The sequence below is a fragment of the Balaenoptera musculus genome, chromosome 16 (assembly GCF_009873245.2).
Source record: "Balaenoptera musculus isolate JJ_BM4_2016_0621 chromosome 16, mBalMus1.pri.v3, whole genome shotgun sequence".
In the NCBI taxonomy this organism is placed as follows: Eukaryota; Metazoa; Chordata; class Mammalia; order Artiodactyla; family Balaenopteridae; genus Balaenoptera; species Balaenoptera musculus.
The window spans coordinates 9,284,262-9,311,027 of NC_045800.1; the positions used below are offsets into that span (position 1 = coordinate 9,284,262).

Here is a 26,766-nt window from a genome sequence, read left to right on the forward strand (position 1 = left end):
GTATGGTTTCAGACTTCGTGTTCCAGATCTAATGACTCATCAGAAGACAGCACAACAGAAAAGGCACGAAGGCAGACAGGCAGCTGGGAGATGATGCCCGGATCATCTGTGAACGAACGCGAGACAGGTGTGCCTCGGGCTCTCCCTTACTGCCCACAGCATTTATGACCCTTTCTGGGGGGCAATGCCCATGAGACCATGTGAGCTTTCCTGTTTTGCAAAGTCATTCTCACAAAACAGCCACGAACATCATTACTGCTTCAAGATGGGTGAAGTGAAAATTATACCACACTGGAAATGTGGGTCTTCAGTTACAAATGTCACTGGGCAGCATCAGCCAAAGGGGATAATGGCCGAGTGGTTAAGGGAGGGCTTGAAGCTCATGCAGCTCAATATCAAAAAAACAAACAACCCAATCTAAAAATGGGCAGAAGACCTAAATAGACATTTCTCCAAAGAAGATATACAGATTGCCAACAAACACATGAAAGGATGCTCAACATCATTAATCATTAGAGAAATGCAAATCAAAACTACAATGAGGTATCACCTCACACCAGTCAGAATGGCCATCATCAAAAAATCTACAAACAATAAATGCTGGAGAGGGTGTGGAGAAAAGGGAACCCTCTTGCACTGTTGGTGGGAATGTAAATTGATACAGCCACTATGGAGAACAGTATGGAGGTTCCTTAAAAAACTAAAAATAGAATTACCATATGACCCAGCAATCCCACTACTGGGCATATACCCTGAGAAAACCATAATTCAAAAAGAGTCATGTACCACAATGTTCATTGCAGCTCTATTTACAATAGCCAGGACATGGAAGCAACCTAAGTGTCCATCAACAGATGAATGGATAAAGAAGATGTGGCACATATATACAATGGAATATTACTCAGCCATAAAAAGAAACGAAATTGAGTTATTTGTAGTGAGGTGGATGGACCTAGAGTCTGTCATACAGAGTGAAGTAAGCCAGAAAGAGAAAAACAAATACCGTATGCTAACACATAGATATGGAATCTAAAAAAAAAAAGGTCATGAAGAACCTAGGGGCAAGACGGGAATAAAGACACAGACCTACTAGAGCATGGACTTGAGGACACGGGGAGGGGGAAGGGTAAGCTGGGACGAAGTGAGAGAGTGGCATGGACATATATACACTACCAAACGTAAAATAGATAGCTAGTGGGAAGCAGCCGCATAGCACAGGGAAATCAGCTCCGTGCTTTGTGACCACCCAGAGGGGTAGGATAGGGAGGGTGGGAGGGAGGGAGACGCATGAGGGAAGAGATATGGGGACATATGTATATGTATAACTGATTCACTTTGTTATAAAGCAGAAACTAACACACCATTGTAAAGCAATTATACTCCAATAAAGATGTTAAAAAAAAAAAAAAGGCACTTGAGTTCCAATGAAGAAGGTTTACCTTCCTTCTTGCTGTGTGACTTCAGGCTGGTTACTAAACTGCTCTGTGCCTCACTATCCTCATCAGTAAAATGGGGATCCTACAATGGTGGTGGAGGAGGAAGAGGAGATGGGGTGAAAGAGGATCAGGCAGCTCATGTACAAAAGCTTACCTGACCCAATGAGACACATGTAACAATACTATTTTCATAAAGCATCTGAACCACTTTTCAATTTTATTTTTTTGACTAATAATGCATTTGTCAGTGTTTATTTCATTTGATGTTTGCTGATTCTTGGCAGGCACCACACGGAGGCAACTTTTAAAGTTCTAAATAAAACAACTGCCTAATGGCAGGAAGACCTCTGCTCTCTGCATGCTCCACCCACATTTTGACGGAAACACCAGAGGACCATTGGCTCCGGGTGGGAGCCAGCGTGGACAGCAGTGCGTCAGCCCAGCTGGGCCCCAGAAGCAGGACACAGATGGGTTTGGAGGGCCAGGTAGCCAGGCCCAAGGTCTCCTGCAAAGACCGTGGCCCTTGCGATGTGGGCTTCCCACACACGGGCACTATTTGATTCCAGGAACGGGCCTTGTGCTTGGCAGGCAGACTCCTTCGTGTGAGCTGTGGTTCAGTGCATCCTGGGGGTGCGGGGGGACACATGCTCACAAGTGTCACCAACAACGCTTGTTTCAAAACAGGGGTGGCTTTTCAAGTGAGTATCCTGATGGTCCGCTCATATCCAGGTGGCCAACAGTCACATCCCATAGGCCAGTCCTGGTGACAGTTCTTTAGAACCACGTGGGGTCCCTGCAGGAGAGGTGGGCAGTGGCATGTGAACATGGCTCTGGAGAGCTACAGGAAGCGCTGTGGAGCGGGTGAGACACGGCAGCCAGGTGGACAGGCAATGGGGAAGAGGAAATGGCCCAGAGGGCAGGGGCCGTGTGACAGCAGGCCGCCCGCTGCGGCCCGCCTGTCAGTTCCATCATCAGAATGGCTCAGAGTGAACCCCCAACATCAGTTCTTTTTTAAAACACCTTTGCGCTGAGTCTTACAACTGGCTCAGCCCGGAGGACCCAGTAGAAACCTATTTGCCATCGTGGCACAAAGCCACTCTGGTGCTGCCATACCCCTGACCTACCTATCACCACCTTCAGAGGAGAAGGCAGCTTTCGTCGTAACCCGGAACCCGCGCCGGCTCACTCGCCCAGACACGGGCCCCCTTCCGCACAACCTCAGCGAGCCCGGCCCCGACTTGAGTGGCATTTACCAAAATGGGCGCAGCACCCTTGCCGGCCAATCAAACACCACCGTCGGAGGCTCGGGCCTGTCTAAAGCATTAACCAGGTGGAGACAAGCACTGAGCAAGTTCTCGTAAACACACGCTGCCCTTCACCCCGTCCACCAGACATGGGCATTCTTCCAAATTTTCACACAGAAAAGAGCGTGACCCTGTACAGAGCTGCTGGCGTGACACCCACTCAGCTGGGCCCGGAAAGCACAGCAAAGGAACTCTTGCGCTCAGAGCCTCTCCTGGCCAGAGCATCTCGTAAAGCATCCCGCAGGGCTGGATGGGGACTGGCAAGTGACGCAGATCTGCTGGCGAAATCCAGCCCCTGTGACTGGCAGCGTCGCTTGACGTTTCGCAAAAGCTGGCAGCAGAGGACTGGGGCTGGGGGCCGAGATTGGAAGATGTGTGCGTAAGCGGAAGGAGCTTTGCAGGAGACAGAGAAGAGGCGCAGCTGCTGATCTACCAGCCAGTGGGGCTGTTGAGAGACCTGAAAGGGCCAGGATGAGTCACCAACCCAGCAGTCCGCACGCCCCCATGACCACCTTCTAGAAGTGGTGATGGACCTAGGCTACACAGAGATGAAGGGGCCAGAAGGCTTGGTTCTAAGAAGGTAAAGATGGGCTGGGTGGCACCGTACAAAAGCCATGAACTCAGACCTCCTGGGCTTAAATCACAGCTCCCGCTTATTAGCTCTGTGGCTTGATCAAGATGCCGAATTTCTGAAGAGCCATTTCTTTACCTGTCAAAGGGGATAAATGTGGCATCCATCTCAGGGCTGATCTGAGGACTGAACTACTAGCTAATAAATGTAAGATGCTCAGCATGGTGTCTGTCACACAGCAAGCATCCAACAGACGTCTGCTACTGTGAGTGTCATTAAAGACCAGAACAATGGCAGGCTAATAACAACAAAAACACTAGCAGCTGTATTGACCTAGTGGCACGTGCCATCATGGTTAACCCTCACAACTCCAGTACAAGGGGGACATTATTATTGTTCCACATTTTACACAGGGGGAAACTGAGGCTCAAAGACAGCTAACATATATGTCGCTAGTATTTATGGAGTGCTTACCGTGTGCCATGTATTAGTTCATTTAATCCCCACAACAGCCATAGGACGTATTATTATTATCCCCATCTTACAGATGGGAAACAGGCACAGAGAGGTTACGTAACTCTTCAAATGTCACACAGCCAGTACAATGTAGACAGTAGAGTGAACCCAAGTCCATCTAACTTCGAAAGCCATGCTCTTTCAACTCAGCTCTGCCTCCCAGGTTTTAAGGCTAATTCGGGCTGCAAAAACCTCCGTCACAGCCCAAAGGAAGAAAAAGAAATATCTGTTCTGAGAAGTTCTGTGAAAGCTTAAAGGATGAGTATGGGGTGCTAGGATGAGCAGCTCCCACAGGACACAGGGCCCCACAGGTCAGTGCAGCCTTGTGACCAAACACATCATGTGCCTACAGAGTGCCAAGCGGTCCTTTCTGCAGCCTTGTATGTAGGCCTAAAAACCAAACATATGCAGGCAAAACTCCAACCCCACCCAGAGCCCTGTGGATCTTCGGGAGATACTGCTGAGTGTTTACAGACAATTCAGGCCCATCAGGCGCCAGGCCGATTCCTTCCAGAGGAACCATCTGTGATCTCCCGAGTGGACGACAGGCTGAAGACAGATGGGCTGGGGGCCGGGCGGGCTCTGACCTCAATGCCACCCAGCACATCCTCCCCACCTGTGGCAGCACCTCGGCCCCGGGGACCACCAGAGGAGCAGGCCCACGGGCAAAACATCTGAGGATGAACCCCTGAAGCCACAGGCCATTCTCTGAGTCACCACCTTTAACGAGAGGAAGGGAACGCAAAACACATTCCAGGAGGGAAAGCGTTTACTGGTTCCTTCCTGACTCTACAAGGTCGTCTAAGCAGAGAGCAAAGGAACGCACTGCGCTCAACAGAGCCCAAGCTGCTCGGCCGCCGAGCGCCAATACTGATGAGGGCTTGGCTTTGCTGCGCCTCCATTTCCCTGCGGCCTTTCACCTTCCACAGCCTCTCCAGTTACGAATTGCTCATAGAGATCTCGTGGTCGAGGAAGGATTAAGCTCTCAATCTACAGAACTGAACCTCCCTCCTGTCCGAGGCCCCTCTCTTGACTGCTGACACTTAGAAAGCCTTCAGGCTCTGCTCTGGGTGTAAGCAGGGTCCTCTGTGGTGGGTGCTTCCCTGCAGACACTCAGGCCTGTGCAAACTTCCAAGCTAAAGTTTGGCCGCCGTATTCATGGGTCCAGCTTCCCAAACTCCTGGAAGCTTTCATGGAGCTAAAAGTGCCCACAGCTGCTTAAGGCCGCATCTGTTCAAGGACACATCGAGGGGAGCCCTGCTCCAAACCCCACAAGGTTTAAGATCTATTTCAGAGCCCCAGGCAGCTGGAATCAGCTTCAACCTGTGCTTTCTAAAGACTCAGGACTGTTCTTGGGTCGCATCCTGGTCTCCTGAACCATCTCCCTTTCAGAAAGAGACCTCGTTTCTCAACGGAAGCTCTGGGGTCCCACTCTGCATTCACCTCTCTACCCGCGGCCCTGTGCCTTGCCTGGCACACAGCAGAGGTCCAGAAAATCTTTGCTGACTTATTGCACGATGTGCGGAGTTAACAGCCTCTCTTTAGTTTGAAAAGCTCCAGGTTCGAGGGCAACTGACCTCAGGCCTCTTTCATGAAGCCAGGGTGGCAAGGCACGGTGTTCTCAGCACTGGTAAACCCCCGGGATGATTTTGAAATAACTGGTGCGACCTCAAGCTCAACCCGCACGGACAACACCGTGTAATGAGCAGGCCGTTGACATTATCATCAATTCAAAGAGACTCCAGCCAGCCGTTCCCCGCAAAGAAGGACGCCAGAAAGCAAAGTATGAGAAGTATTTTAATAGCTCACACTCCAAGACACTGTGCTCCAAGTTCTGAAGAGATTCCTAAAAGAGGCAACTTTGGCCATTTTGGAAGCCAGCGTTCACCCTCCCGTGGTCTCGGCATCTCCCTCCTCTGGATGCTGACTCGGAGGAAAGCATAAACACGCCTGGTACCATCCTGGCTCCCATGGGACCTTCCTCTTACCTACACGTTATAGCAACAGCCTTAGCGGGACTAAGATGATGACTCGGTTAAAGAAGGAGACAAACGTTGACTGTCCGAGCAGGGGCAGTCCAAGCTGGCAAGAAAAAGCGCACTGTGTACATACGATACAGAAGGGCGAGCTTCTGCCTGCGGGTTTGCAACGTTACACTGGCTTTGCCTACGACCTATCAAGAGGGATTCTGCTGGCCAGTGTTTCTGCTGAACAAGCAACATGGCGGTCAAGAGTCTTGGGCATCCAGTGCCACCAGCCCAGAGTCATCATGCATCGTCCACTGGAGAGTCTTTGAGGGAAACATGAAGTCCAGCTCATGCCTCTGCCTACGGGTCGATTTCTTCGGGAATCACGGTGATCATAATGTCTTCATTGCCCCTGCGGACAACCATGTTCAGGGTGCTTTCCTTCTTAATGACGTCGCTGACGTCATTGGCGGAGACCACCGACTGTCCATTGATGCTAATGATGACATCATTTTCCTTGAGCCCACCACTGCAACACAAAGGGAAATGCTATTGTAATGTTTCCATTCCTCCTGGTCTAACTGCCACGAAAGGTGATCGACTTTACGTCGACAGAGGCACAGTTTAGGACCTAAAAGCCCAGAGCAAACAGGGTGGGGTAATAGTTAACTTATGTGAGACTGGCTTAAACAACCAATGGGTTGCATTATTTCCTTTTGAGGTTTTTAGGCCACATCATCAATCATGTCCATTGTAGAAATGCCTACCAGCACTTGTATGATCTTATCATAGATGGACCCCAAAGGAGATGAGGATGTACCATCTACCATGTACCAGGACCATGGCCAACTTGCTTGTAATGGGTGTTACAACTCAGAGAGCAGCTCCTATGGGGATGAGTTGATGGCTCTACTGTGAGACACGTGCTTTGTGCTCTTGCTGGAGCTGTAGCTCTTCTGTATGACAGTGTCCAACAAGCGGTTATGGTTCTTAATGGTCTAGCACAGGAGTCAGCACACTTTTTCTGTACGTGGCCAGATAGGAAATATTTTAGGCTTTGCAGGCCAGATGGTCTCCATCACAACAACTCAACTCTGCCGTGGTAGTCCAAAAGCCACCAGAGACAATGTATAATCTATTGGGCATGGCCGTGACCCAGTAAAACTTCATTTACATAACACTGAAATTTGAATTTCACATCACTTTCATGTGTCCTAAAATACTGTTCTCATTTAAAGTTTTTCAACCACTTAAAAATGCAAAATCTATTATTCCAGATCTGGTCCCCAGGAAACAGTTTGCTGGCCCCTCCCTGGTCTAGCACCTCTCTCTGGATATTTCGTCGATACAGGTAACAGACCCTGATTGTTAGTTGACCTACTTCTTTTCATGTTATTTTGACGTTCCCTGGGTTATTTTTCTAGAGGTGTGGATAAGTACGGCCTGATTGATAACAGACATAATTAGCGAAGGCTTCAGGAGGAGATGCATCCAGCAGCCTAGGACAGGACCACTGCTTGAGGTCTCCGGGACATTGCTCCTTCAAGCCCCTTTCCCCAGCCAGGCCTGTTCTGGAGACTCATAACAAGTCCGATATCACTCTTTCCATCTGATACCCCTCCTCAAGAGGACTTCTGAAGATCGGAAGCAGCCTTTTGCTGATGAGTCCTGAGCTGAACCGGGTTGGAAGTCCTGACTGGCAGGATGGACCAAGGACGTCCGACCATTTTGTCAAGGATTCTCACAATCACCTGAGCTGATACGAAAAGAACAGCCCCCTGCCCCCTGCCCCCTACCTTCAGGAAACACAAGGATATTAGGAAAAGGGAAAATCATTCTAACTCACGCTTCTGCGGGGGTATCAGGAATTACTTCGATAATATACGCTCCTGAAAGCACATCTGGGAAGTCTCGGTGGCGATCCTTCAGCTCTTTGGCCTTGCTGCTCAGGACAAACAGCACCTGTATTAATGTTAAGTAACAACGGGGCTCCTGCCCGGCTTCCCCTCCTTCCCTGATTCTAACGTAAAATTCCTCCAGGGGTTTTGATTCTGCTTCAAATTGCCTCTTTCCTAGAGTTACTGGATAACAGCAAGGGAAGTGTTTTATCATTATTATTATTAACTGATAGTAGCTATCACTTAAGGAGTCAGTACAATATAGTGGTTGGCCTGCTTTGGAGCCCCAGCTCTGCCGCTTCCTGACTGTGTGATCTTGGGCAGTTGCTTAACCTCTCTGCGCCTTAGTTTTCTCACCTGTAAAACAGGGATAACGACATGGGGTTGTCGTGAGAACCCGATGAGACCATCTAGGTCCAGCACCTGGCCCAGTGCCAAGCACGTGATAAAGAGTGGGCGGGGTCGCCGTGGCTAGTGACCACTGCCACCACCCATTCATCCAAGTTTTGATACGCATGAAATCACTCAGTCCTCACCACATACCAACATGCCTGCACAGCTATCCTCATTCCAGAGAGGAGGAAATTGAGGCACTCAGGGGTCAAGTCATCCCAAGGTCACAAACCAGGAAAACAGTAGAGCTGGGACAAGAACCCAGGAAGCTGGACCCCAGGGCCCATATTCCTTCCTTACACCTTCATCTCTCAGAGTTCCCAAACAAGACCTGATGCACATTTTAGTCTTGGCAAGCCAGCTGAGAAAGGTACCACCATTTATTACATGTGTCTAAACTATAGTCGTGTGTTCACAATTAATAGCTAATTAACTACAATAATTAATATATTAATATATAATATTACATTAATATTATATTATATTATTATATTATATTAATATTAATATATTAATATTTATATCAATATGTTCTGCTCTTTGCCAACTTTACCTACAAGAGTTTCAACCAAGCCATTAGGTACCAGGACTCCTACGATTACACCAGATTTTTTCATCAAGGTTAAAATACCAGTATGTTATGAGTCTGGCAGCCACATACCACAACGTCCACCAGCTCGGGAAAAACAAGCCCATCAGTCATGCTGGGCCTGACTGGCATTCCAGGAGCCTCAGGCCACAGGCGGCAGAGCTAAGGAAAGGCAGGGCGTTCTGGGGCTGAGGGAGGTGTTTGGGGCACTCCTGGAATGTGAGTTTCAACAGAGCAAGTGGTAAAAGGAAGGCATGGGGGAGTGACGAACACCCTGGCTCTTCAGGCCTGCTTTCAAAGAAGAGTGGTATCTTCCAGAAGGAAGGACCTGCTCAGAACCCAGAAACAAACATGAAGGATAAAACAAGAGGCCAAGGCTAATGGCCCTCCTCTCTTTCCTAATGTTACTTAACTTTAACCAGAAACTGAGCTGTCTTGAAGCAGAGTAAGGTTTCCCTTTTAGGGGTGCCAGTAAGAGTCTTCTGAAGTTCAGGTTTGTTTTAAATTTAAGACACAGACAGACACAGACATTCTGTTACCCACCTGGATGTCAGTGACATCATTCGGATGCCAATATACTTCTTCTTGGTGATGGCTTTGCCTGGTGTGACAACAAAAGGACAACAGAAGGTCAGCCCAGTTGGCGGCTGTGCCGGGTACACCACGAGCCATGGGGTTCAATCCCCCAGTTTGCCGTGTAGAGTCAGGACCATAGGGGGATGCGCTCGGCTTGTGGTTCAAATCCTGATTGGGACCCTACCTGCCTCCTCTCTTCCCCAGGTGGAAGGTAAACATCACCCCTGCAAGGGACCCTGTTGAGCCTCAAACCCCCAGCCTGACTCGAGCAGAAGGATCAATAAACGTTTGTGGAATGAATGAGCTCCAGAAATCTCAGTTTTCTCATCAGTAAGATGGGACTAATAATTCCCACCTGATCAAGCAAAGGAATTAAATGACATAATGAATAATGAAGTGAAATGATGTACAGAAATCACCCAGGATCATGCCTGGTACATAACAGATTGAACCATATGACACATTCATGATCATAGGTCGAAAATAGTCCAACACCTATGACCTAATACCACGGGCTTAATAGCGTGCATTCCATTCCCCTCTGACCTTCAGGGTGTCGTTTTCCCTGACCCAAGTCCCCCCGGGGCACCCCAGGCCTAAATCTCCCGAGGGCTGCCTGGGCCTTGCTCTACCTTTGGCTTGTCGGTCGTGGGATTCCGTTAGGAACTTTTTAATCTTATCAGATGGAATTGCAAAGGAGATACCAGCTGTCACTTTCAGTGTGTTAATTCCAATCACTTCACCATCCTGAAAAGCAAGATGGAAACAGCTTACTGAATCCATGAAGGTTCACCTGAAGATATGCACTAGAGAGTGGAGAATTTGCAAGAAAGGAGCCTTGGAGCTTCTTCAGAGAAATGTGTGAGGTGGGGGGAGCTGGAGGAAGGGGGCTCCTGGGTCATAGAGGGAGAGGCCTGACTTGGGCAGCGTAAGCCAATCTCAGCAACGGAAGAATCAACACCCACTCGACTCAGAGCTGAGTGATCACCACGCCGAAAGCACAGCAACAGACAGTTTCAAAATGCACATTTGCTCCTTTGGCATGGAATACGTTTCCAAAAGCCCCGGAGTCCTTTAGATGGCTGCCCACACCTTCCTGCTTCCCCCATTTCCAGTGATCTTAAGATTCCTCTGCTGACGTCAGGGAGAAACAACCTTAGCGCTTAGGGCGGACAGACTTCATCATCAGGAAAACAAAGCCTCACCTCCGAGCAGACTCGGGGGCACTCGGGGGAGGCAGAGGGCTCACAGTTGCATCTCACTGCCTCTGCTTGTCACAGACTAGCTTTAAATCATGGAGGAAGCCAGTCTACGGGGTGTGCTTCAATTCAAGATAAATTCACAGTTCAGTGAACGCCACACCATAGGAAACAATCCTGGTATAACGGTCTTGCCTCACACCATCCAACCATTATTCTGAACACTATCGTTAAAGGGTCGTTCAACTCGGACTTAGAAGGGAAAACTGCCAGGAGAGTTTAAGTCACTTCTTGCACATTTCCCGAAGCACTGAGAATTCAGTCCCCGACTCAGAGGGACCATCAAGAAGGCACTGCCATCCTACGCTTTGCTAAACAAGGCCTCGATTTCATCACCTGTAAATAAGAGTTGGGATGGGTGACCCTGAGCTGCACCTTGGCTCTGACTGTCTTATTCTAAGGCTTCCCTTTTCTGCTTAAATAAAATATAAACTTAGGTGACATCTTTATGAGTGGGGTAACTCCTCATTCCAGCCTGGTCTTAGAGGAGGGCCCCTGGCCAAGACAAACCTTGTGGATGAGCCACGCCAGCTCCTTAGGCAGCGTAGGGACAGGCCAGAACTGTTGACACCTTCAAAATAAAGACCCACTCCTTTAACCACTCCTGGATTGGACCTGAATTCCAATGCCCTTTACTTGTAACTTTGAAACATAAGCATGTCTGCTGGCATTGCAGTTCCAATCCAAACTCCCATCATGCTTTACTCTTTCCAGAAAAGATAAGAAGAGTAATTTGCAAGGTACAGTACAGTCACAGATTTCACTTTAAAAGAATTAGATAATGTGCTTTGGAAAGTTCATGTCTGAAAAGAAACCAAAAGGAAAAAAAAGACATGTACACAGATTTTTAAAAGGCCTTACCAGGTTTACTAATGGGCCTCCGGAGTTTCCATACTGAAATTAAGCAAAAATTAAAAGGTTATGAGTTTATGTCATTACATGGTCCAATCTACTTCCCTGCCTGGCCGGTCCCTGAGTGCAAGTTCTTGCCAGAGTTTTTTTCCTGTCTACCTAATATTTTTCTGGGAAAAAAAGGACCTTAAACAATTTTCAGAAAGTTTTAGATGTGCCATAAATGGGATATATATATAGATATAGATAGATAGGTAGATGGATAGATTTTTTTTTTTTTGCTCTGAGGCCAGAGGCCAACTACAAATTCCCAAAACACCCAACACATCTTCCTTGTCTTGGCAATAGGCTGGCTGCCCACTTGCTCCAGTATCACAGTATTTCAAATCTTCAAAGCCGCCCCCCCCCCCTACATCTATGTGACCCCTACTTTGCTGCTTGGTCTGGAAATCCACATGGTTTGCTCTATTTCCATTACTTCATGAAGATCACAAGAAAGTTTGGGAATAAAGCCTACCAGAGGCAGCGAGTGCACAAAACACGCTGTGTTTCTTATTTATTAGATAGATGTAGGGGAAAATGCTTTTTAGAAACGTTAATCCTATAGGGAAACAGCTGAAGTGGAAAAATGTGACTTAAAAAAGATTCCATTGATGAGATTGTGTGTGATAATCCCTTGACCTCATTAGACATCGAATGGGTCAGCCTGATGCACAGACTGCACTCCCCCCCCCCCACACAAGGCAATGCAAACTCCTCTGGGGGCTACAGAGCCTGTGCTGAGGTGAGCACCCCTCCTGCCACAAAGTTGAACAAGCAGCTCCATCCAGGGGTGGCTGACCCTGGGGCAAGGCGGCAGGGGGCATGGAGAGCTCCTCCGGGCTGCAGACTTCGGTAAATCTCAAGTTCCCGTCACAGGAGTCCCCGGAGATTGCCAACAGGCTGAGGACCAGCCCTCTGCCTCACCTGCTTTAGGGGCTCCTTGAAAGCACCTTGAGGATCCTGACTCCAGCCCTGGTTCCTAAGCCCAGCCCAGCTCTCCAAAACCCCACCCGACCCTGCAGCGGAGAGGGCTCACGTTGATGATGGCGTCTGTCTGGATGTAGTCCATGTCTGAGTTCCGGAGCCCCAGCTCTTTGCCGCCTCGCTGGGTGGTGCTGACGATCCCCGTGGTGACAGTGTTTTGAAGGGAAAACGGGCTTCCAATGGCCACCACGAACTCCCCGGGCCGCAGCTCCGAGGAGCGGCCGAGCAGTAGCACGGGCAGTTTCCCCTGGAAACACAAGGTTGGCACTGCGGCATGTGGTTAAGTGAACAGAACGGACAAACGCACAGATGTCGTGGAATGCCAAGCAAGAGACACCGCTCATACTCACCAGGCCTTGCAGGAAACCGAGGGCAGGCCTAGCATCCCTTGCCGGCTGAGGACCATCTTCCCTCCCACCCAAGAAAATCAGTGCCTCCTCGTAAGCTGCTGCAAGTCAAGTGCGCACTGCCGCTGCCACACGCCAAGGAAGACGTGGGACGGATACTGGAGGCCAACTCAGGGTCTCAGCACATCTTGAAGCTATCAGCACAGACTTGCTCTGAAAGCCGGAGGCCAGGAGACAGAGGGGGACAAGTTTAGGACTGGGGGCAAGCCTGACTGCAGCACTCTTAGAGAGCCACAGAGAAGGATCCAGAGCCCACACCCCTGGGGGGAGGGAAAAGGGTGGATCTGCCCCCACTTATCACAGGCACATCCCTCCTGGGTTCTGAAGAATCAGGAGCTCTGTGGGCTTGCAGCTGCCCTGACTCCGTCCGGTGCATCTCTGTGCTAAGCACATGCAATCCTGGGGAGAGGCAGGGGTGGGGCTGGGGGCAACAAGGCATCCAGGGCCCCGAAATGCCAAGACCCAAGAGGTGGGCTCTCTCCTTGCCCGGAAAGGCCTTCCATCAACCCCCTCTGCTCCCATCCCTGGCGGGCTGATAAACCCAACAAAGCCTGGTTGATCCCCAGTGCCCTGTGAAGGCCAGGCAGAGTCAGAAGCCCCAAACTACTCTTCAAACCCAAACTGGACAAAATAAAGCCAGCTCTTGTCACTAGGGCTGAGAGCTGGGCTTCCGTCTGAGAAGGCTCTAAGCTCTCTTCGCTCCGTTTCTCCCTGGAGCCAGGCAAACCGCCGAGTTCCTTTCTCCTTTGTTTCCTGAGACAAAATGAGCAGCTGCTCTGAACAGTGTGGACCAGCCCAGAAGGCAAAGAGCTGGCCCAGGCCTAGTGCTAATTGCGAGGTAAGAGCCCTCATGTTCGTCCACCTCGAAAAAGAAGGAAAGAGGAGAGGAGGCTGGGAGGGTGCAGGGGGTGGAAACCAGCGGTTACTTAGCACTTCCTTCGCCAGGGATGAAGCAGACACCAGCTGATGAGATGGGGAGATCACTGGGCCCATTTAACAGATGAAGAAACTGAGACACCAAGCAACTGGGTGACTTGAGACCGGCCAGGGATTTAAAAGTGCAACCCCGAACCCAGACTCTCATCCACCACAAGGTACTGAGTCACAAAGAACCCCCTCTGACCCCAAATAAGGAAGATGCTGGTCAGGAACAAGCTGGCTCAGAAAACTCAAGGAGGAAGAAGGGATACTGAAGAAGGGATCCAAGACCTAAAACTTTAAGGGGCTGCATGAGAAAGGATGCCCCTCAGATCACAGGTACTGAGAAGCCTAGAAGAGCACCACAGTGAAGAGCACAGACCTGGGACCAGGCGGCCTGATAAGATCCTGGTCCGAGCTTACAGCCACTCTGGTCCTCAGTGTTCTCATCTGGAAAATGGGAATAACGCAGCACACTCATCTCATTGGTGTGTTGTGAGAATTAAGTGACTTGAGACCTGAACGGCTCTTTGAAGAGCACCTGGCTCAGTTAAGCATCATATAATTGGGACACGTAAGCATCAGATGTATTGGTTATTGTTATTAATATCAGGGTCTGTGCAGACTCAGTGCGGGAAACCCCACCAATGAAACTCCCACAAAGTAGCGTGTGTCACCTAGCCCTCCACCTAGGAGGAGGCTGGTGGCACAGGCCTGCCCTGACAGTGACACTTTGCCCTTGTGGTCGCCTGAGGCTGGCGTGTGTGGTACTGCTCTGGAGGGGGCAGCCTGCAGTCCCCACTCCCCGAGCTCATCCAGAAGCACGCCAACGAGCTCAGCATGGCCTGTTTACCCTGGGCCCGTGCCAGCCGCCCCTGCCAGGAATGACTTCATCCAGTAGCCACAGCGGGTGGGTGGGCAGGAGTCAGGGCCCGTGATGGCCACTCTGGGGGAGGCCCGCCAGGGACACTACCACTGCTTCAGGGCCCAGGGACTGCTTTCAGGGCTGGGCTTGGGGGGTGGGCAAGGGGACACAGTGGCGAAGGCTCCTGGGCTGGGTTTGCCAGGCTGCCCAAGATTACAGTTGCTTTTCACCAGCTTCAAGGCAAGAGTTCAAGTTCAAGCACAGAAAGGCGGGCCCAGCCCACATCAGCTCAGCCACAATCCGAGAACCACATCAGAAAGTTACAGGGCAGGACTCACTGCGGAGGTCTGAATTAGCACTTGCTCATCCCCCACCCCTGCTCCTCCACCTCCACCCCCTAGGAAGGGGGCCAGATCCAGGTCCCTGCGTCTCAGGGGGTTTAGAAGGCACAGGGGCCCAAAGACAGCGCTCCCTGGAACTCCCCTCTTCCAAGTCTGAGCTCAGGCCCAGGGGATGGGAAAAGGAGGCACACGCTCTTGGGGGGCAGAAGCTGTGAGGACGGAGGGGAGAGACCCCCAGGAGGGAAGGAGAACACCCAGGGCCTGTCGCTCGCCTGGCTGCACTCACTGGGGAGGAACAGGCCTGTGGCCAGTAACGGGGCCCAGAGAAGCCTGTGGATGAGCTTGGCTCCAGCGCAGTGAAGTCACCACGCTGTAGTGACCATGCAGGCTTGGACAAGTGGACACCAGTGATAGGAGCCCAGAGTCTCCCCGAGGACCAATCCTCACTTCAACACAAGGGGAAGAAATTCAGATCACAAGTGGTCATTAAGCCACACCTGCACCAATGGCAACACCAAGTATCACCTTGTTTAAGTTTTTATTATTATATTATAAACATAAAATATTATGTTTATATTTATAAACATCTCCTAGATTCTAAAGGACAATCATAAGACAGAAATAAGCAAGTGGACACATATCAAGGGGGATTCTTAGACTATGAAGCTTGGACTGATGTGAAAGGAATGACACAGGTGACATTTTACCTCCCAGGTGACAAAGCACTTTCATGACACCTTTGGCAGTTAGAGCATGTTTCCTCCCATCTTACAGATGTGGAAACTGCGGCTCAGAGAGGGAGTGACTCCTCACAGCTCACGAGCAGCCTGGCTAAACGAGAGAACAGGTCTCCCACCTCCCCGACCTTCACTCCTTGTAGGTGTTAACGTGAATTCTAATCGCAGGCAGAAATCTTTGCAAGAGAGTGACGTGGGGCAGAGATGTGGGCCAGGCCAGATTTACAGCCCTTCATGAGGTCAAAATGCCTTTTGGGGGCCATTTGGCTCCTGTTTCCCGCAGGTGCCAGCGGGCCGCACAAGCATCAGGCTCTCCGGCCTGCTCCAGACCCAAGTGGGGCTCATTCTCAGCCTCCCTCCTCACCTTGGGCCTGTCTGCTCGGCGCAGCTATACCTCTGCTGGCCAAATTCCTATTTGGCAATTGAGCGTTTTATTCCACAGCTGTCTAGACACACGCTCCACGGGGGGACTCGGGGGGGAGATGAAAAGCAGATACGGCTGGAAGCGCCAAGGCACGCCTCGGCCTTGACCTGCGAGTGGGAAACCCTGGGGCCACCCGTTCCTGGTTTAACCCCGCGCTGCTGTCCGCAGGCTGGTTCCCAGGCCGCCCACATCAAAGCCGGCTCCAGGCTCCCTGCGGCAGACACTCCATCTGAGCCTCCCTGTGAAGCGGCCCAGCCACAGGCGATCTTGGAGACGCCCGACCCTCTCCTAACAGCCCACATCTCAGCATCCCGCAGGAGCCTCGCAACACGCCTACGAAGTAAAGGCGCAGACCTCCATCCTCCACTTGGCCGCCGGGAGGAGCAAGAGTGGGAAGGAGGAAGAATGGGGCGTGCGGCTCCTGTTCCTTGTCTCCAGATTCTCCAACCACTGGCGGGGAGGGAAGGTGACATGCAAGTCGGGTACACAGCAAAGCCGGGATGGGGAGCTTGAACGTGGCAGAAGCTCAACCCCGAGGCCCCGGATCAGAGCTGAGCAGGAGCCCTCGGGCCCCACCAGGAGAGCGTGTAGCTCACGTTGTCCCGATCCCTCCAGGACGAGGGGCGTCCCAAAGTGAGTCCATCACACTGCCCGTTCTCAAGGTCATGCTCTTGTTCACGAGAGGGAGGAGCCTGGGAGGCCAGTGGGAAAGAGGGGACGTCCAGGTTGAAAGGCACATCATCCTCGGTTCGCAAGTGACTCACTTGTGCTACATGCCGGCCTCACAGCAGAGTCAACAAGAGGGGCTGGAAGGGAACGCGGATCCCGAGAACAACCGGGTCGTCGGCCATGCCAGCCAGGTCGATGGAGACAGCCCAGACGAGGGTGTCAGAGTCCTGAGTGGGGACTCCATGTCCGAGTTAAACCACTAACTACGAGCCGTAGGCAGGATACTAATTGTGTGACAGATTTACTGCTAAAACCTGGAAGAGGCTGGTGAGTAGCATGATTAAAGAAGGCTCTTACCGTTCGTTTAGATGCCAACAAACAAACAACAACCAGCAGGCCTGGCATCACCGCTCCCACAAAACGCTGCCTACATGAAAGAGAACTTTCTCAACAAGCATTCACTGAGGACGGGCCTGGCACAGGGAACATGAAAGATCAACGAAACCCACCCGTGCCCTCCAGACTTACTGTCTGATGGTGGGGGGGAAACACACAAGCCAGCAGAACACACAGCAGTAAAAAGAGATAAAATCCATCTCCCTCCCCAAGGGCAGCTCAGCCTAGAATCTTCCATAAAGGCTAAATATAGATCAACACTAAAAATGATTTGGGTGCATCAATTAGGGTTTGTTTTTTTTTTTTTTTTTCAGCTGCAAGTAACAAAAAACCCAATGTAAAATGGAGTAAACATCCACCTGCCCAAGGGCGTGATGGCAGGGCTGATCACTTCAAAGGCTCAAGGACAACGTCAAGAAGAAGCTCCTGCCTTCTTTCCATCTGATCAACGGCAGCCTGGGCTCATGGTCACAGGAGGGCCACCATCATTCCAGGCATGACATAAAGATGCAGCAATGCCCACTGTAAGTGATAGACTCTTTTCTCCCTTGTGTGTCTCTTCAGAAGAGCTAAGGATCCAGAAGGGCCCAGCACATTCTTCCTCGTGGGTCATCAACCACTGTCTGGTCGTAACGTTATCCTCAACCACCCTTAGGCGGGGGGGATCGTAGCCCTGGTGACTGCCTTAGCCCCTCAGGATTTGCCTGAGTTAGGAATGGGGGGGTCAGGAGTGGACCTAAAACAAACTCAGGGCTGTGCCAGCAGGGAGGAGAAGGGCTGCGTGCTGGGCCACCATCAGAGTCCACCGAAGCTTCGGAAAAAATGGTTCCTTTTACAGTGGTGATCCTAATACGTGTCTGGAAACAGCTGTAGGTGTATATTCCTTCAGGCAGGTTTTATTTTTTTGGCAGTGGGGAGCAAGAAGAGCAGTCCGCTTCAAAGGAAAGCAATGGTCACACATTTCCAGGGCAGTCAGCGTGAAATACAAGTGGTCCGAGCAGAGCCTCATCAGTGTAGACAAACCTCCCTCTTATTCGCATGCCCTACATGCCTTGTGCTCTGTCCCATGGGCAGATGGGACGGGCATAGTGCCCGTTCCGCTCACCAGGGGACCGACGGTCCTGCAGCTGGTGGTGCTGGTACCGAGAGCCCAAGTGTTCTCACCAGTGCTCACTGCCCAGATGCTCAGGGTGCACAGCCAGCCACCAAAAAAGAGCCTCTCTGTGCCACACCTCGCCACGGGGCAGGGGCAGGAGACAGGAGCAGAGATGACACACAACAGGGCCAGGGAGCTGAAGGAAATCAGAGCAGAGGCCAGCCAGAGGAAGCCAAGGTCACACGTGCTCAGGGTGAGGGCCCAGGCCACGGTGTTATCCTCAGACAAGCCCCGGCTGTGTGGCGCTGCCTGCTTCACGGGCTCGCTGTGTGGCCTGGGCTCCCCCTGAAGGGGCATCACAACTGCTGATTCCCACAGGGAGGAAAAGGCCTGTGCTGAGTAAGGGCCCTGGCTGATGACTTGCTATGGGCTTATCCTCCAGCATCCCAGAGGGTGGTGCAGAGTGAAGACACAGACAAAACACACACACAGCACCACCTCAGCCTCCGCATAGACTGGGAGCACACAGCCCCAGGGAGCAGGACATCTGTATTAACTCACTCTGACCTTGGGCCACTTGACAGACTTCTCTGGGTCTCAGTTTTATCACTTCTAAAATAAGGGAGTCGAGCCTGGTGATGTCCAAAGTCATCCCAGCTCTGACAATTTAGGGATCTTTCCAGAAGACCTGGTAGATTTCAAAAAAAAAAAAAAAAAAACCTATTAGCAGACAATGGTTAAATTGGTGAGATCAAAATAAGCACCAGACGTACTTCCCTGGTGGCGCAGTGGTTAAGAATCCGCCTGCCAATGCAGGAGACACGGGTTCGAGCCCTGGTCCGGGAAGATCTCACATGCCGCAAAGCAACTAAGCCCGTGCGCCACAACTACTGAAGCCTGCGCTCTAGAGCCCACGAGCCACAACTACTGAAGCCCGCGCGCCTAGAGCCGGTGCTCCGCAACAAAGAGAAGCCGCCACAGTGAGAAGCCCGCGCACCGCATCAAAGAGTAGCCCCTGCTCACCACAACTAGAGAAAGCCTGTGCGCAGCAACGAAGACCCAACACAGCCCCAAATAAATACAAATAAATAAATAAATAAATTTATTTTTTAAAAGAGAAAAAAAACAAGCACCAGAGTCCTTAATAAATCTCTTTTCATACAACTTCACAAAGAGGTCAGATGATCCCTGCAAACTCTTACAGCCGCAAGAGGAAAGGGGATTCCTGGAATTCTCCAGACGCTGGCTCAGCCAGAAATCATCTAGAGCGGACCTAAAAACAATGATCCATCAACTTTTCAGCTTCTGGCCACCCTGGGTTTGGCCTAAAAGCCCTTGAGCGCTCCTCTCATTGCAACCTCATTCACTAAAGCTTGGAGAGAAGAGCAATAAAACGAACAAATAAAACTAAAAGAAAAATTGGCAACTTTCTTTTAACCTCATGAGGCAAGTCAACTACTTCTTTCTCTTCCTTGCAAAGTATAAACTGCTCCTGTTACAAAAATATTTTTGTTGCTGAATCTGCAGAAGCCACTGTATCCGCCAGCTGCCGAGCACACCGCTTTCAAGAGGCTGGGGCTTGCAGGCTGGTGTTGTGTGTTGGATGAAGTTTGCTTCAAAGGTTAATGTTGTAGCAACTGGCTGAGACTCAACTAAGTGATTCAATGTGTCTCCTGGAAACAGTTATGCTAACCTTTCATTTTCTTTAAAAAATATGCAATGGGGGAAAAGAGCACGTCTCCCGTGCGCGTCCCCCATACACAGCAAGAAGCAGTGCCATTGAACTTGCGTGCTTCCTAAGGAACAGCAAACTAGAACACAGAGTTCAGGGGGATGTTAGCAGCTAAGACTTGCCTGAGACACAGGGATCCCGCCTGGGAAAGGAGGGAAGTGAGCCCACGAGGGGCTGAGGGACAGGGAAATGTGAGCAGCTGGGTGGACCCAGATGAACCACAGATCTGCTACATAATTTGCAGGGCCCAGGACAAAATAAACATGGAGACCCCTTGTTCATAAAGTGCATAGAAAGTGCCATTAAAGGTACTAAAATATAAAGCCTTTTTTTTCCTTCTATATTCTCTCTCTCTCTTCATCTGTTCCGATGTTTTTATTTGCTGTTTAGTGTCACGCTCCCTGGGGCACAAAGATTTTCATGGGGTGAGTGCAGACCCAGGAGACTCAGACTCAGTGCTCTGCTCACCAGCTACTGGACAGACCCATGCACTGTGCCCGACCAGGGACAGGGTAGTAGAGCCAGGCCTCTCCCCATCCCAAGAACTCACTGCCCCAAGCCACAGAGGATGGACCACCCCCAAGGGCACCGCAACTTCCTTCGGCACCAGGATGCACTAGGTACCTGGATGGGGTGGAAAAGGCTTAGTTAGCCCTGCCTCGCTGCCGGCAGAATGACCTGTGGCATCATACACCCGCTGCCCAAGATGCTGTGGGGTGTATGTACCCCATGCCTGTACTCCCTGGGGGAAGGAGGGTGGCAGTGATTGCTGTGCGGGGTCAGAGGTCCCAGGGGCCAGAGGAGCAGGGAAGCCAAGAACCCATCCTGGGGAGGTAGGAAGGCAACAGGAAAAGGAACAGTGCGAGGCCAAGGCTCTAAGCCCCAGCACATACTCCACTGTCCCATCAGACTTCACTTACAAAGCACAAATTCAAAGATAAAATTAAAACAAAGACCTCAGAGCAGTAAACCCTCAAGCGGGGTTCCGTTCTGAGCATAGGGTCTGTAAGGGCACAGGTCACATGCCCATAAAGCAGCTGCGCAGGGGGAGGAGGAGGTGGACCAAGACTGAGATGCTTGGGATTCAGATTAGAGCGCGTAGAGGTTATCAGTGATGACAAGGTCAAGGGTACCACCCAGGGAGGGTGGCTGCAGTGAGCAGGTGAGCCGAGAGGCCGGGCCAGGAAGGATCTGCTACACAGCACCGAGATCACAACACGCGCAGAACTCGGAAGGACGGTGTAATCAAGTTACCCCCATCCGCTTCCCCAGATTGACATATTATCGTTGCTATACAGGGAGGGGAGGAGGGGAAGAGGTGGGATGAGTGGGAGGGTGGCCAGGGCGGGGGGATGTTCAGGTGGGACAGACAAGAGAAGTGGGGGAGATGGAGGGAAAGAGAGAAAAGGAACAGAGGATGGTTACGAAAAAACGAAACAGAGAAAGGGCTAATGAAGCAAACTTCCCCCTCACTGTTTATGCACACCACCATGATATTTAGACTCCTTTAAGCTACATCAAGAAACGCTGGCAATTTCAAATATTCCCATATAGAAATGTCAACATTTCTATACGGGAGCCCAACAGCCAGTGACTGTATATAGTCTGTGGCATGGAGGGTACGAGGAACACCATCTCATCAAGTGTAACTCTTGTCTTCTCATCTATCAGCCCCTCCGCTTTTATCTGGCGACTTCAAGTTAGCCACTGCTGCTACAACGTTGTTTGGCCAATAAATATTTATGAAAATCATTGGATGTGAAAGTGAATATATGAACAAATAAACAAATCAGATCTTAAAAGATCCATCAGGATCTTAAAATTGGGATTAGTCCAATGTTTGGACTAACCTTGGGGTTAGCCAGGGCCTGGCATATCAGTTTGGGTAAGGACTCCAGATGCAGCCTGGTTTTCAGCCGTCTATATGGTGGCAGGCTCAGGGCTCAGGTGGGTAAAGGGACAACTTATACCCACCAGCTCCGCAAAGGGAAGGGCTGTGGTCTCACTCTGTTTGGTAGGTTCAGTGCTCAACACACAGCAGCCACTCGGTAACTGCTGTACTGAATTGAAGGCACAGTGACCATTACCCATGACCACTCAGAGCTCATGTGGCTCCATATGCAGGATATATCATTCTTGTAAAATTTATTCTAAAAAATTCTTAAAGACATATAACCTCCTCTAGATAAAAATAATTTGAGATGGTCAATGACACAGGGCTTACTACAATAAGTTAATTCATATCTCTTTATGACATAAAATGGTGGCATAGGAAATATTCTAGCCAAAGGGCCAATGGTTTCTATGAGCTGCCCGGCAGCCAAAGCAAAAAGGGAAATACCCTGAGTCATATGTTCTCGTTATCAGATTCTGGTGCCTTATTTAACAAAAGTGACTTGTTGCTCAGCACATTTATTAGAATAATCAGTCCTCAGTTCACCAGAATGTCTTATTTCTGCCTTGCCATAGAAAGTAGTTGGTTTTAGGAAACCAGTTTTGGGAAACTGCCTCCATCCTGCCATGAATAAGAGGTGACCAGCTCATTATGAACCCTTTGCACTTCTAGACCCTCAGGAGATTGACTACATAAGAAATTGGAGCTTTCCAGAGTACGATCAGGAACCCCGAAGAACCAAGGCCAATAAGGTACATGGACAATATGCAGAGGAACCAACTAACCAGAAGCACTGGCTTGTGTTCTGGAGGCTCTAAAAAACTCACCGGGAAATAAGTTTGCACTGGGCCCCAGGTCCAGGTCCTCAGGATGGGCAGAAAAGGAAATCTAAGCAACTCTAGGTACCCCACTCTTCCCCTTGGCTGGCTCTGTCTGTCCTCCACGTCTCAGCTTGGATGTTACCGCCTCAGATAAGCTTCTCTGCCTATACTACCTTCAGGGTCTCCCCAGCCCCAGTGCCTTCTCCTGCGTCTTCTATCTGTTACTTCATTGTACCAACCACCATATTTATTCCAGTTTACCTGTTTCCCACACTAGACCGTAAGCTCCATGGCTTTTGCCCATTGCTGTTACATCCTCAGCACCTAACACAGTGTTTGGTCAAACAGATGCTCAATAAATATTTATAGACTCCGTGAATGAATAAGGAATAACTGAAAGAATGAACCAACGAGACCTTAAAAGATCATTAGGATTTAAAATTGAATAATAATTTGGAAAACATCTTCAAATTCACAAAATTCCTCTCTACCTATATTACAGAGAAATGGTCAACACTAAGGTCTCTCTCTGCTTAATCCGGCAAGACCGAAGCATCTTCTTCAGCAAAGAAGCACAGTCCCCACAAGAGCAAATGAGATCAACTTCTCTGCCCTTTCCCCTGTAGTGACCTTGTGCTTCACCCCACTTGGGTCTTAAGAGCATATTTTGGTCCAAGCACATTTCACTCCTTTAGAACGAGGTGTTAATCATCTCACACTGGGGTTGGCAAACTTTTTCTGTGAAAGGCCAAAGAGTAACTACTTTTGGCTTCACGGGCCATGTGGTCTCCATCCCAACTACTCTACTCTGCTGCCATCCAGCAAAAGCAGCTGTAGACTCTGCTGATACATAAGCAAATGGGCATGGCTGTGTTTCAATAAAACTTTATTTACAAAAGCAGATGGAGGGCCGGATTTGGACTGCAGGCCACAGCTGGCCAACCCTGGGCCCCAACACACTGCTACACACTCACTAAACTGGCAATGGATGCCCTCCCTCCTCAGTGAAGGGGACATTCCCGATGAGGCACCTACAAATTCAGTCCCGACAACCCAACTGCTTTGTCAGAACCATAAATAATAATCTTGGTCGAATACCCTGAGGAGAGTCTGCCAAAGTGAAAAAAAGCATTACCATATTAAGAGAAAAACATAGCCAAAGAATTTCCTTAACAATCAGCTAAGCTCTTGAAATGGGGCCAGAGAACACACAAGGGCTCCAGCTTTGACGGTTTGGGGAACTGAAATATTTTCACATTCCACGAGTAGCTGCAGTCAGAACAAGGAGAAGCCTCGTCCCCATGAGCCTCTGGACAAAGGCTGGCCCAGAGCAAAAACGCCGGCTTCCACGCCAGCCTCTGGATTGACATCACCTAATGCAATAGTGATTTGCATCCCCCTAAAAGTGGTAAAAATCAATACAGTAACAGAAGCCTCGTTACAGCGACAGGATCTGGGGCCTCTTTAACGAATGCAATGCAGGCCTCTCAGTTCAGGGAGAAAAAGAGGAGAGACCACAAAACGACCAGGACGGAGGGAGTGGGGAAAAGAATGCAAATGGAAAAACACAGAAGCAAAATACGAGGGTAACTATGGTAGGGCAAGCAGCATTCCAGCTCTTGGTTACTTTACAAGGATGAGTGACAGACTCCAGAAGATGGGGAGCTGGTCCAGCACAGGCTCTGTGTTATCTGATTCACTTTTGGACAAGCTCAGGCGGCTGAGTCAGCGCCTTCTGACAATCAGGTTGTCTGAGGGGAACTGGCTGAAGGCTGGGCGCAGGGTGGGGGAGTAGAGGGGCATGAGTCACACCCGGCACCCGCCACTCCCCTCCCCCACCATCGTCCCCAGGCCACCTGGACCCTCCTCACTCAGAGAAGTCGGGGCAGATCCACTGCAAGCAGGCCACGTTCCAGGAGACAGGCCCGGAGAGACCAGAGCCAGCTCAGCAGGAAAAGGACCCTCTGCCCACAAAGCAGCCCCCGTGCCCAGGGGTGTCACTCTTCAGCCACTTCAAACAGGGCCATAGGTGGCATCTGGCCCAAAGGTGGCCAAGGACGGATGCAGGTCTGGGAGTGAGGGAAGAAAACCACCTCACAAGCCTCGACCAGCTTGCTTCCAAATATTCCCCTGGGTGTTGGCGTCAGGGAAAAGCGCCCACAGGAAAACTCACCACCTCACCAGGGCTCTGAGTTACCAAATACCGCAGAGCGACGGGGGCCCCAGCAAAGCAACACGCCGTCCAAACCCCAGGCAGCCGTTGGGATCAGATGAGAACTGGCCTCGGACTCTGGGCGCTGCCGCTCTGCGACCAGCCTGCTGCGTGGTCACCTCCTCGCCGGAAAGGGGGCAGCGGACCAGCGCAGGAGACCCGGTGCCTTCCTGCTCCCCCAGCCCTCAGGGCAGCCGGCCTTGCCTGCTGCTGAGCGGAGGGCTTGCGATTCATACCCAGGACACTGCCGTTGAGCCTCTACCTCCTCACAAGTGACTAAGACAGGTGTGCCCCTCACACTCCAGCAGCAGAGAGAAACTGAAATCCACAAGGAAGTAAGACAATTGTGAGTTACGATGAGGAGGCGAGAAGGGAAAAATGAATGATGAGATGTGACCACCTCCGGGGTTCTGCATCCCCAGAGTGACGAGGGGAGGTTGGGACATGGGGCGCTCCCCGGGGTAGGGGGTCAGGGAAGGGCCGTCTGGGGCAGAGGCAGAATTTAACCCAAGGCCTGAAGGACAAGGAAGGTCACCTATGGAGGAGCTGGATGGGGACACCCCAGGGAGGGAAGGCCAAGGCCCCAGGAGAACAGCCCTGCATGGGGGGCGGGGGGGGGGGTGGGCAGCAGAGAGGGGGAGGGGCAGAGGGAGGAGTGCGGGGTAAAGTGGGGCGCCCGTCAGGCTGGGTGGCCCTCCAAGGCCCTGTAAGCAGTTACGATCTCTCTGTAAGAACAGAGAGCGTGTGAAGGGGTTTACACAGGGCAGACAGGACCCGATCTGAAAGTTGCAATCATCAAGGCGGGAGGACAGATGATCTTCTCCTGCCTGTTTTCTAATCAACACAGCGGAAAAGCAGCTGGGACAAAAGTAACTTTCCTCTCTCACCTTCTTCAGTATATCCCCAGGATTTCTGTCCTGCACTCTGGCCTAAAGAAACCAAATATTTCTCTCTCTCTCTCTCTCTCTCTCTCTCTCTCCCTGAACTACTCAGCAAAAAAACTGCAGAGACAAAATGCTGCCTTTGGAGAAAATTTTTAAATGTTCTGCAAACACGGCCGGTGTCATGTTCAGCACATTTGGAAACCGTTTTTATGTAAGGCTGAACTAGTCTGCCCTCAAAGCTGCTTTCTATTAAACCGTTTGCATGCACGCTGTCCTTCCTTCCTGCAGCTGGCATCCCCTCCCCTGACGAACGCTGGTCCCAGCCATGGTCCTGAGGAAAGGGGAGCTGCAAATCCTAGGACAGAAGCCCAGAAAGAGATGCCCGGGCCGGCTGTGGCTGGAGGGGATAGGCCTGCAGGGGGAGAGCCTCCTTCTCCAGCTTGGTGGGAGCAGCAGACCAGGGTAAGGCAGCCGCTCTGCTCAGTGAGCTTTCTTCCAAAGGTTCTCCCCGGCTCAAATCTCAGCGGGGAAAGTGAGTGCATATGTGTCTGCTCAGCAGTGAGAAGCAAAAATTCCTTTGGTCGCAAGCCCAGAAACGTCTCTGGCAACTTCAAGCCGAGGCAGGTGGACGGAAGATGCGAGGTGGGGCTTGCAAAATGGAAGGGAAAGGAGGCAGATCAGGCTCAGAAAGGGCAGGAACTCAGAGGGCAGCGGGGTCCCGGCAGCAGAGGCTACACCAGCTTCCCCCATGTTGTTTTTCTGTGGGTGGCATCCAGCTGCTGCTCCAAGCTGAAGATCTGCTCGGTCTGATGGGTCCTGTGTCCACCTGGCCCCGGAGGGTGGGGTGCCATGACTGGTGGCCCCCCCAAGACTTGCCAGTGCGGGAGAAATGGACCCCGAGGGAGATGCTGGCCTCTGCTCCCAGAAGAAGGGGGAACGGGGTGGGTGAGAAGTGGGCAGTGACAACAGATGTCCATGGTAAT

At 50.9% G+C, this 26,766-nt stretch overlaps 1 protein-coding gene across 1 annotated transcript in view; it reads right to left on the reverse strand.

The window, feature by feature from the left end:
* Nucleotides 1-5,606: 5,606 nt before the first annotated feature.
* HTRA1 (HtrA serine peptidase 1) overlaps nt 5,607-26,766 on the reverse strand; it is a 56,492-nt gene continuing 35,332 nt past the window's right edge. Inside the window, exons 4-9 of the mRNA XM_036828738.1 lie at nt 12,440-12,634; nt 11,371-11,403; nt 9,883-9,997; nt 9,218-9,275; nt 7,641-7,736; nt 5,607-6,323 (exon numbers count right to left, since the gene is read on the reverse strand). Coding sequence (XP_036684633.1) covers nt 6,155-6,323; nt 7,641-7,736; nt 9,218-9,275; nt 9,883-9,997; nt 11,371-11,403; nt 12,440-12,634 — 666 coding nt within the window. The 3' untranslated portion in view covers nt 5,607-6,154. The remainder of the gene's footprint in view (nt 6,324-7,640; nt 7,737-9,217; nt 9,276-9,882; nt 9,998-11,370; nt 11,404-12,439; nt 12,635-26,766) is intronic.